We start from the raw sequence: 12,421 nt of genomic DNA on the forward strand, positions 1-12,421 counted from the left end.
GATCAGCACCTACTACCTCTTCCCAAGAGCTTTGTCAGGGAGAACGGGAGGGAAGATAGAAGTACATACCTCCAGATGGCTGGCTCCTGCTACTTTCCTGTCAGAAAGGTCTAAATCAGGTTCACCTTTCAAGGTTGGTTTTATGGATGGCATAATTTCATCCATATCCCCCAAACTATCTCCCATCTGCTCTAGAAGGTCTGAATTCCCTTAGTAAAGAACAAAGATGTTCATTTCACTGTTAGAGATAAAAGCCTTAGAATGAAAATGTCTGCTTGATGTAAGACCAAGACTAAAACTAATTCACTTTACACTGTAGTCAGGCAACAGTGAGAAAAAAGAAATTGACTGGGATTGGAGACACTCACCACTTTTGATAGAGGAAAAAGATTAAAGAATAAATAGGCAGGCGGGGTGCTATGGCACATATCTGTAATTTCAGCAGATCAGGAGGCTGAGACAGGAGGATCACAAGTTCAAAGCCAGTCTAGGCAACTTAGTGAGGCCCTAAGCAACTTAGTGAGGCCCTGTCTCAAAACAAAAAATATAAAAAAGACTGGGGATGTTGCTCAGTGGTTAAGCACCCTTGGGTTAAATCCGTGGTACCAAAAAAGAAAGAATAAATAAGTGTCTTCTGAAAGTGGGAATTAACCGAATGATGTCAGTACCTAGCTTCTGTCCTGGTCTAATGAATAGAAATTGTTTTGGGACCCAGCTCCATCCCAGTTGTCCCCAGTCCTGATCTAAAAAACCAGCACCATCTAGCTGAATCTGAAATCTGACTAATTTCTTTTTTTTTTTTTTTTTTTTTTTTGTACTGGGGATTTGAACGCAGGGCCTTGTGCTTGCAAGGCAAGCACTCAACCAACTGAGCTATATCCCCAGCCCTTGATATCTGACTAATTTCTATACCTGAAGGCTTTCTTCATTGAACTTAGAACCCTTTGTTGAACAGATAAATGACTGGTATTAGTAACCTTTAAGAGAGGATTGAGTTATATTCACATCCTTGTAATTCTGTTTCTATTTCTGATGTAACCTCATAGCATTAGCCTGACTGAATAGCATGACATTTACATTTCTAGGACCATCCAAGGGGTTTTACTTTGGTGTCTCAAGGTCCCTTTCTCTAATTCTGTATCATTTCACTAATTTACCTTTCCCTCTATTCTCACAGGCTTAATACCTATCCTGACTTCTAATGATTAACCTCAGAATCTCAGATATGACTAAGTAAACCACAAGCCAAGTATAAATATTGCTAAAATAGTAAAACAAGGACTATGTACTGTTCTAAACCCTAACAGAAATATACTCATTTAATCCTCATAATGACACTTCAAGGTAGGTATCATTATTATTCACATCTACATTTGCAGATAAAAAAATTAAGACACAGAGAGATTCACTTCCCTTAGTTCATACAGATAGGAAGTAGCAGGGCCAGTTTAAACTCAGCATTCTAATGCCAGTGTTTACTCTTAACCTCTATATTACACTACAACCAAGCTACTCAGGCAACTGGAAATAACTTGGACAGTTTCTTATTAGACACAAGGAGGACTCGTTCAATCATACTTGATTAAAAGCCAGTAACAGAACCTGCAAGAAGAATTATTTGTGCTGTCTTAATAATCACCAACTCACAAGACTTGAGTAAAACCTTCTCCTCAATTAAACTCAAAAACAAATTTGATAAAAATGTTTTCCCAGATGGAGACAAAATGGCCATTTAGTAGTGCCATTGGGAGTGTACCCACAGCTCTATTTCTCCTTGAAAATTTTTCCACTAGATAGAAATACTTTGGCAAAGAAGAATCAAAGTAATGTTTACTATAAGTAAGATAAAATAGTTTCAACTAATATTTTCTAGTTACAAAAATATAGGAATTACCTCTGGAGGGCTGAACAATAGGAGGTCTCTAGGACTCATCATAAAAAAACACGGGACTCAATTAATCTAGTGCCAAACAACTGAAGCAATATTTTTTGAATGATTGCTGTTGAGCAATCTAATTCTCCTTATGAATTAAAGGAACTATTTTATATCCTGTCTAAAAGGATTAATGGTTTACTACTAGTTACTAGTTGATGTGGTACTTAAGGTTCCTCAGGGCTAATGAGTTGGGTGGGGCCTCCAGTATTATTCCAGACCAATCATTGCAAAGTCATCTCTTTCAAGAAAGGTTCTAACCAATGAGAAAAAGTTTCTTGCTCTGGGCTGAAAGCTAAGTGCCCCATATATGCCTGTGTGATGCTGGAACAGGTTTACACTTCCTCAGAAGGCAGCCCCTTGGTGGTAAGTTAAACATTTCTGGACAGAATTAAAAATTGCTCTTAATACTATGTCATAAGTAGATTCTGAGGAGTGGAGTAAAGGGGTGTCAAGGACTTTGAGAAGTGAGATGATCTGCAAAAACGACAAAGATAACAGCATCACTTATAATTTCACAAGGAAAGATTTTTTTGAAAGTTTGTTGGCTTCTTTTTAGTCAAAGAAATAGGCTTAATATCTGCATGACAGAGGCAACTTTTGTATTTATCTCATCTTTCTAGAACTTTCCGTGAAAAAACAAAACTTAAGGTATTGTCAAAGAAATATTATTCTATAAAAAGTGTTTTAAGTGGGTTTGTACTGTAGAATTATGAAAATTATTGTGTAGTCTGTTTATCTCATGGTCAAATATAAATATCTCAATTATTGAGAATATTTCATAAAAGGAAGTCAGAAGAGCATGATTTTTAACTAAATAAAGCATAGTATTTTATTAATAGTTATGACTTATCTCTTATCCCAAATACCTGGATTTTTTAAAGGTTCCATAATGGCATTTGAAAAGTAAACAAACAAATATATGAGCAAATGAAACATCCTGAAGGTTAATAAAAGAGGCAAGAATTTACAGAGACATCATCTTGAAGGGTTGTAATTTTTTAAATTCTTGTTCTAAAATGTGATTTTTCTCTTGTTGCACAGGCAACAAAATATTTCTGGGACAAATTTATTACTCGAATATGTACAGATTTTTATAAAGTAGCAAGAATGCCTTTTTTAGAAATTTTCAATACTCATTTTATTTATCATATAAGGTATATTCTCAACAATCATTAAATACTCAATAGTTTCAGAAATTAGTACTGTCAATGAACTATATTTCAGGTTGAGAATATTCTCATCTGTCCTTACTGTATACTACTGGTAGTTACCTTTTCTAAGAGTCATGCTGGCTCCAACTGCATGAAATCCAAGCAAATACTACAAACACAGTAACATTTTAATGACCCCATTGGACATTCTGTTTGCTGAAGCAAGTTCCCAGTTATTTATTATAGGATTTAATTGCTCAGGTGACAAGGGTTTCTGCACAAGTAATTTTTAGTGAAATGAACTTAAGATTGTATGTCTTATAAAAGAAAACCATTCCGTCATTCCCCAACCTTACTCAAATATAGTTGTATTTCTTGGAACAAGTTTAATTTTCTTTTTCAATGACAGCTTTGAAGAACATTCTGAAGATTATATAGGAGACAACGTATCAAGAATCTATTTATTGAGTTCATCTAGACCAAAAGCCAAGAGCTACCTAATGTAACCACATTGGTGTTTGCTTTGAGGCGGAAATTTAATAAAAACAACTGTATAGTAGATAGCTTAGTCCAAGAAATCCATTTTGGAAGATGTCACTGAACAACTCTTCCAATGTATTTCTGGATTCAGTGCCCAGTAATACCAGTCGCTTTCAAGTCAATGTCATAAATGAGAGCCATGAGAATAGTGCAGTTAATGACAACAGGGACCCACCACATTACGAAGAAACCTCTTTTGGGGATGAAGCCCAGAACAGATTGAGAATCAGCTTTAGGCCTGGAAATCAGGAGTGCTATGACAATTTCCTCCAAAATGGAGAAACTGCTAAAACAGATGCCAGTTTTCATGCCTACGATTCTCACACAAACACATACTACTTGCAAACCTTCGGCCACAACACCATGGACGCCGTGCCCAAGATTGAATACTACCGCAACACTGGCAGCGTCAGTGGGCCCAAGGTCAACCGACCCAGCCTGCTTGAGATTCATGAGCAACTGGCGAAGGTAAGCTTGAAGCCACAGGCGCGTGTCCTGCCTATGTATTCCTCCAGGTCATTTCCTCCTCTTTAGTAATACTCTTCAGTGTGACAGAATCAAATGAAGAGGTCTGTTCCAAATCATCCATCTTACTTACACACTGTCCCTAGTTCCCCATAACCAGCAAATGCACAAAGAGTGCTTCACAAATGTTTACTGACTTGGGATAGAGATTTAAAGAATTAACTCTCAAAGTTAGGCAATACGTCACATCTTGTTTACAATTATAGTTATTTGGTTCACACTTAGTTAAACATGTCAAACTGAATACTAAACTGCTTACACCTTAGAACTAATTCATCCAAACCAATTGTTAAAAAAAAAAGAAAAATTACCGTGGTTGCTGTAGTTAATATTAGAGGGTGCCAGCCTCCAGTGTGCATGAGTTATTTTTTTATATTCTTTAAAGAAAGAGCAGAAATTTATAAGACAGCATTTATCCCTTCCTTTTCAGAACTGCCTGAGGCTCCCGAATGCAACTACACATATAAAAAGAACTAAATTCAATTTAAGTACAGAGGCAGCAGAAGCAACTAAACTTTTCATCATTTAAGGAACATATCCAGGGCTCCCATATCTGCGAAAACTATGAAGCAGTACTGTTTCTAAACTTGTAGCACATCATTTGGAAACTTGGTATAGTTCCTCTTCCAAAACTTGCTCTAAGATATGTAGATGAACTTTACCCTCCTACTCGTCCATTAGACAGTTTGCAATGACTATCATTCTTTATGGAACTTAATTTTTTAATAAAAATAATAATTAGATGTCACTTATTCAATGTGACATTGAAGGTAGTTTACTCTTGCTCAAGCTTTGAGAAGAAAAAAGAATAGCTGGAACAGTTCCTTTTATATTTGTCCATTCAAAAATTCTTTTAATTAAATGATTACTCACTCTAGAGATTCTAGAAATACTGCTCTCAGGAAAAATGCTAGTAAAAGAGATCTCCTTTTAGTTTCTGCTTGTCCTTCCTTCCCCAGGGATACACATCTCCCTGAGCCGCTTAGATACCTGACTTTGAGTCCCGCAGCTTCCCAAGGAGGAACACATGTCCTTAACGCTTCTCCCTTCTCCCCTAGCCCCACCAAACCTTATTTATCCTATGTACCATTATTGAATTGCTAAATGGCTGGTATCTTCATAGACTTAAGATTTAGACTTTATTTGGAATACTTGGTACTTTACTCAAAAGAAGTTAGCGATGTATTTATTTCAGACAAAATGACAGCTCCATGAATATTTTGAGAAGGAAGGTAATTGACACTCCTGAAATTCCAACCATGGTGTCACTTTCCTTTTCTGTGTGAAGGGGGAGGAAAGGACAATGGCAGAAAAGAGAAGAGGAAGAAAGAAAAGGAAAAGTGGTTAACAGAAGGCGGCACAAAGAGTTTCCAAGATGTGGAGGGGGCTCAAAGAGAAATGTAGGGCAAGAGATTTCAATTTATATTAGGCGACAAAATGAACTAATGTGCCCCTGACACACAAAAAACCTGAAATTTTATCTCACCATACTCTACTACAATACACATAATTTTAAAAACTGCTTCCTTTGTTAAAGTGGGTACCAGAATTTAAATATTCTCATTTATCCTTTTCCTATTTACAACAAAAGAAAATAAGATATTAGCCCCCATGAGAAAAAAAAAAAAATGGAGTAAACTCACGTGTTCTTAGGACTGACATTCCAGAGACAGAAAAATAGCTTATTTATAATCTTTAAGCCACGGCTTAGGTAAAACTTTAAGGAGGAAAAAAGGTTCTGAAGGACTATTTCCTTAGCAAACCATCTAAATGAACACATAAGAAATATTATAGCTACATTTGATAGCTGTTTGGGATACTGCAAATGCCCTGAATGATCTTTTTTTTTTTTTTTTTTTTTTTTTTTTTTGGCAGTGCTGGGAATTGAACCCAGGGGCTTGCGCTTACTAACTGAGCTATATCCCCAAACCTGAATGATCATTTTGAGCTAGTAAAAAGTTACTCTTTTTGATGCACTTTACCCTCACCTGGGAGATTTCAACTTGATTAAGTCATGTAGAAGTATCCACACAGTCAAATAGGGAGTAAAATTTAAATGCAACCACAGAATCTCCAGTAGGCACATTCCTGCAGCTGGGACATTGTAGTGTTGCTGAAGTTCTGTGGACCTGTATGCCTCTCCCCATGTGCTGCTCCAGGCTCTCCTTAAATGACAGACAGAGCAATCTGGGACTTCTTCAGGTTCTTTTCTTCTTTCCTGCCAGCAAAATTGATTATTTACTCCCTGTTTTCTCTCCCTCAAATAAGAGATACCTACAATGTATTTTATCTATGATGCCACTTCCTTGAAACTTTTATAGTAATTCCTCAAATCACAACAAGAAATGATTTGTAGAATGAACACATTGTGTTATGTTCATTCTATAATGCTCAGACACTTCACAGATTTTGTATGCAAAAAATATAAACAAAGGTTTTCCTAATAGGCAAAACGAAAAATAGATTTGAAAGACATTATTCTAAGTATCTGCCTCCAATGAAACTCCAATAGTGATAGATATTGACAGATTTGTAGTCCCAATGATTTCAGATCATAGTTGCAAAAAATCCTTTAAATTTTCTATGTAGTAAAGAGTGAAATGCCCATCTAGGCAGCTATGAATGATAGATTTCTGAATACTCTAGTTAAAAGTGGAGAAAAAAAAGCCTGTCCATTACTTGTTCTACAATATTGTACAAGCTACATAACTCGTACTTGTCTTGTAAAATGCTTATGAATATGTTCATATGCATATAAAGTCTAGCATAATGACACAGTGGGCAGGAACTCGATAAATACCTGTATTTCTAACTGACTTTCTGTTTGTATTCTGTTTTTCAAACACGTATGGGACCTATTTTACTCATTCTGTTATCTACTGTTTTCACCATGCAATATACTTTGGAGATCTTTCCATATCGAAACATATGTAATGCTTATTTGACATCTGGCAAGGTTTGCTGTAGTATTTTTGCTTTGTTAAGAGAATTCTGCTTCCACTATCCAACCTAATTCTTGTGGCCACCTATTCATAAACAATTCCTAACTGCAGGGCTGACCTAAATGAAACTTCTTTTCAGCCTAACTAACCACCATTGCTGTTAGTTTTTCAGTAAAATATAATTTTAAAGGATTCAGCAAAACCATTAAGCATTCTAACGTCTTTTAAATCAACTACAGAAAGTACAGAATACAATAATATTTTAAAAATTAGAATGAAAAGGTTATTCTTAAGGAAGCCAAACGTATACAAACTGATCCAAATGAAAACCAATGGAATGACTTCACATTTGGAACACTGGTCTGTTTGCAATTAAAAATAATTTGTAATAAGAGCATTAAGATTAACTTTAGTGTAATAATAACCAACTTTTTATTGAGAGTTTCCTGTATATCAGACACCATGTTCACACTTGAAAAAAATTATTTCAATCCCTCAAGATAGGTACTATTATTGTTGCTATTTTAGAGAAGTTGAAAAGTTTTACCAAATGCTATGGGTCTTTTAGAAAAGAGAACAAAGACTAAGGTCAATAAACTTCCAAGGTCAAGAAACCAAGGTCACATAGCTGACAAGTTGAACCCATGGTGGCATGACTCCAGAGTCCATGCTCTATGTCACTGCTGTCAAGGGTCAGTCTGCTCTCCAGTGGCACATGGCTTTGGCTCATTCAACTGCCACAGAGAATGTGGAACTCAGGCACAATGAAGAAAATCTTATATAAGTCATGATGAGTTGACCAGAAAGCCCCAATTCATTCCTTGTTTCTAGCTTGTACCAACAGATAATATTACTTCTACTGAATTAATTACAGATCTCAATCATTTTCATTGTCATCAAAAGCATTTATTAGGCATTTATTTACAAGAGCTGCTGTGTAAAGTGAGTCCAAGAGATTTGACCTATACTCTCTGGAATTTTATAAGTCAAATGACATTGTTATGGATAAAAATAAAGGACAGGTAGTCAAGCCAAATATTATACCACATAAATCAGTGTATTAAATGCTTAGATGAATAACAATGTACAAATGTTTTCCCTAGAAAATAATCTTTTCTAAAAATGTTTCCAAATTCAAGTTTGGAACTTCAGCATTCAACTTGGGGATATCCAAAATTAGAAATATCACTAAATTAAGAACAAAGAAAATAGACATTGAAATTGATGCCTTAGAGGTCAGTGATGATCAGAGGTTACTCCTAAAATATTTGCTAGAGTAAAACTCTGCAACTAAGAGTTCATTCTGATATTTGTTTGAGTTTCTTAGTATCCAAGGCCAGTTCCCCAGGAACTCCTGCTATTAAAATAATCTGTGAAAAAAAACCAAAATATGATTAATTTCCCATTTTATACATATAGTTTAGTAATAAATATTGAGTAAAGTGAGTGTTCTCTTAAAAGTATACTTGGAAAAATATTTTTTAAACTCTCAATTTTCCTTTTCACATGCCAGTTTATTGCATATAGTTAACTTTCCACCTAAGTTATCAAAAATCCAAGTCAGTCTGTGTATGAAATATGTGTTTTCAGATACAGCAAAAATGCTATGATTATAAATTGTGACAATCAGTGGTGATTTATAGGCATAGTTTATAGTATGTTAAAACAAGAAAAAGAAACCCTCTCATTTTCATCATTTGAAACTCCCCTTTATCACAAACAAGTAAAAAATGTATAATCATAATAATATTGCTCAATAAGATATTGAATATAGTTAAAATCATATGTTTTTCATTCTGAGATGAAACTTGAGGACTCTCTGGTTCTTACTGTGATTGGTTTTAAACTAATCCAGTGGTAAGAGAGTGAGAGATTTAGGAGGGATAGATTGGCCATATGTTGATAATTGTTGAAACTGAGTAATACATACATGAGATTTATTATACTCTACTTCTTCACATGCTTGAATATTTAAATAATAAAAGAAAGTTTAAAACAATGGGGAGATCATCTAGGACTAAATATTTATGAGAATTCTATTACCTTGAGATTAAAGGCTCAAAGCTAGAGAGCATGTATAAGTAGCAAACTTACCTGTTGGAACTTAAAGAATTAATATATTTAATTTCCTCTGTTTTGATGATATCTACAAAGACATTTTTAGGGGATCTGAAAAAACACATTATATATTAAATAAAATAATCTTTCATTATCTGGAAGAATTCATTAGTGATTTGCCCCTTAAACTGCATGTGATTGAAACTTCACTAGTTTGTCGATATTGAAGGAGGAAAAATCTTTTATCAAATGCTCCTTCTTTCTTTAAAGTGCATTTAGCACTTAAAAAAAACTTCTCTGAATCTTTAATGCCCAGGTAAAACTCTTGGTAAATAAATAATCTTTTCCTAAAGCTATATAATTTAAAATGCATTTATGAAAGGTTATGATCATTTATGGTAATGGAGTGTGAACAAACAAATTAATTCAAAGTATAAAGGAAAAATCTGGTTTCAGGGAGCAATTATAAAACTTTTGATCTCTGAGACTTTGGTTTCAAGAGCATGTATCAGCAAGGAGTCTATGAGCCACTAGTCACAGCTCATAGTCATCAAATCCCACAAACCCTCAGCCCAAAGTCAGGTTCAGTATTTTGATGATGAACTGAGTTTATCATTGTTGTTCTGACCTAAAAAGGAGGCATTTATTAAAGAGTGAGATGAAGGTTTGCTTTGCCGTGTCAGAACAGAAAGGTGGCCAACATAGAAAAATGATTTTGCCTCAGAGTAAATTATTTCCAGATAAGATTTTCAGAAAAACCCATTGAATTTATTCTCATTGGCAGCTTCCAAGAAAAATTAAGTAACTTACTGGAGGACACACCCTAAATTAATTGCACTGTCAAAGCTAGATTCCAAGTTTCCTAGTTTGTAAGATGTAGGATTTTTCAGCTCCAACGTTAGAGTAAGCAATGGAAATGGCATCTGTACTTGTATTTATACTATCAAACCTGACCAGTGTGTGGGGGGGGGAAGTATGCAAAAAAGTATGTGTTCAGGTTCTTCCCCCCACCCCCATAGTATACATAGTATAAATGTATTTAAAATTTTGAAACTCCAGGAGGTCCCACATATTTACCTAGAGGAGACTTGAAACCCTACATTGGCTTTATTTTTGAATAATTTAGAAAATGATTGCTTTACTGACTTCCACATGTGGTTGTTTCTCTGTCATGTCCTCATAGAAAATTCTTTTTACTTCATATTGTGAAGTCCTATGATAAATTAAAGAACTGTTAACTAAACTGTGACCAAAAAGGGCATCCATCAGGAAGAAATGTTCATTTAAGGGAAATGTTAACTACCCTATTCATCCGTAAGCCTACTTTGTATTTTTTTCAGTCATTGGTATTCTCATTAATCTAGACTCTAGGGGTCACACTCACTATTGGTGTTCATCAGAGACCAGAGCAATTTCTTGGCCCAAACCTTCGAGTTCAGTTTCAGAAAACATGGTTCTATTCCCAAAACTGTCTTTAAAAAAGCAAGTGACTGAGGCTATGTCTCATGGGATCCCCAATTAAACTAGGCAAAGGAAATTGCCTTCTTCCTGAATGAGTACCTGATGATGATCTGGTCGTAAGAATCTTGATTCACTAGAATACTGATAATTTTTTTGGAAGTTTTTTCCAAATTAAGTCAAATAAATTGACCCTCTAACCAAATAATCCCTTCAACATTCATGGATATTTTAACACATTCCTGAATTTCCTGCCTTTATTGATTATAAATTTCAGTTATAGAGAGAGTTATGTTTGACTCATGTAGCTGCTTTATCAATATAGAATTCATTAAGAGAAAATAGTTTTTATTTGAATTGAAAATAGCATCAAATGTTTCATCCAAAATTGACTACCTTGTATAAATCCTTTCTGTCCTATAATATGGTAGCCATTAACTACATGTGGCTAGTGAGCAGTTGAAATGTCACTAGTGCAAGCTGAAATGTGTTGTCATGGAAAATATACACCATATTTCAAAGGCTTAGTACTAAAAGAATGCATAAAATATCTCATGAATATTTTATTATACTGATTGTATGCTTAAATAATACTTTTTAGAGATTCTATTAAATAAAATATTGTATTAAAACAATGATTCAGTTCCCTTCCACAAGGTACTACTATTAACAAATATTTATATAACAAATGCTAGAAATATAAAATGATTTTCAATATGAGTTAAATACATTTTCAGAATTTTTTTAAGACTCTTTAAAACATAGCTATAGGGGCTGGGAGCGTAACTCAGTGGTAAAGCTCATGCTTAACATGTGCTAGGTGCTGGGTTCAATTCCTGACACCAATTGTAAATGAATAAATAAACAAAAGTAGTTACTAGAAAATTTTGAGTTACATACATAACTTGCATTTGTAGCTAGCATAGACCACCAGTTTCTGCCCTGCCAGGCTGGTCTCAATTTCTTTGAATTTTACATTGGTCTGAATATATTGTTTTTTTTTTTTTTTTTTTTTTTTTTTTTTTTTGGCAGTACTGGGTATCGAACTCAGGGCCTTGTGCTTGCAAGGCAAGCACTCTACCACCTGAGCTATCTCCCCAGCCCTATTGACTTTTAGTTATCTATGCAAATAGGAATTGAAGATGCTTAAGATTAAGATATTACTTAGGTAATTCAAAACTAAATTTTCATGCTGTTTGTTTGTTTTGTGGGATTTTTTGTTTGCTACTGTTTGATACTGGAAATTGAACCCAGGGACATTTTACCACTTAACTACATCCCCAGTTCTTTTCTTTTTTATTTTGGGACAGGGTCCTGCTAAGTTGCTTAGGGCCTCACTAAATTGATGAGGTCGTCTCAGAACCTGAGATCCTCCTACCTCAACCTCTGGAGTCTGGGGTAACTGGCATGCTCTACCACACCTGGTTTAACTGTTAATTTCAATTTCCTCTGTTGTTCAACTTCTTCACCAATACTGTCAGAAAATAATAAGATGAACTGAATTGGGATTTATTTTCTTCCTCTCTCTTTTAAATGTGACCTGCACAGAGGAAATGGACTTAGAGGGAAGGAAGAGAAAAGAGATAGGAGGTAAGAAAGAATAGGAAACTAAGACAACTGCTCCTATGTGGTGGAGAGCAGAGACATTTAGGTTCATTTTATGGATTCAACATCATTTATTAGTGCCTTTGTATGATAGGCTGTTGGTTGATGTTGAAGAGCAACCAACACTACTGTCCTCTGATTCAGTTGTCATGGAGTGACTTCTATCACATTATATTAGATTCGTTATCTAAATGTCACACTAGTAT

At 34.8% G+C, this 12,421-nt stretch overlaps 1 protein-coding gene across 3 annotated transcripts in view; it reads left to right on the top strand.

Moving 5' to 3' along the window:
* Positions 1–2,186: 2,186 nt before the first annotated feature.
* The window catches only part of SLC12A1 (solute carrier family 12 member 1), an 82,309-nt gene continuing 72,074 nt past the window's right edge, over positions 2,187–12,421 (top strand). For all 3 annotated transcript variants that reach the window (XM_079126143.1, XM_079126141.1, XM_079126142.1), the window contains exons 1-2: positions 2,187–2,299; positions 3,497–4,095. In XM_079126143.1, coding sequence (XP_078982269.1) covers positions 3,679–4,095 — 417 coding nt within the window. In that variant the 5' untranslated portion in view covers positions 2,187–2,299; positions 3,497–3,678. The remainder of the gene's footprint in view (positions 2,300–3,496; positions 4,096–12,421) is intronic.

Source organism: Sciurus vulgaris, assembly GCF_902686455.1.
Source record: "Sciurus vulgaris genome assembly, chromosome: 2".
NCBI lineage: Eukaryota > Metazoa > Chordata > Mammalia > Rodentia > Sciuridae > Sciurus > Sciurus vulgaris.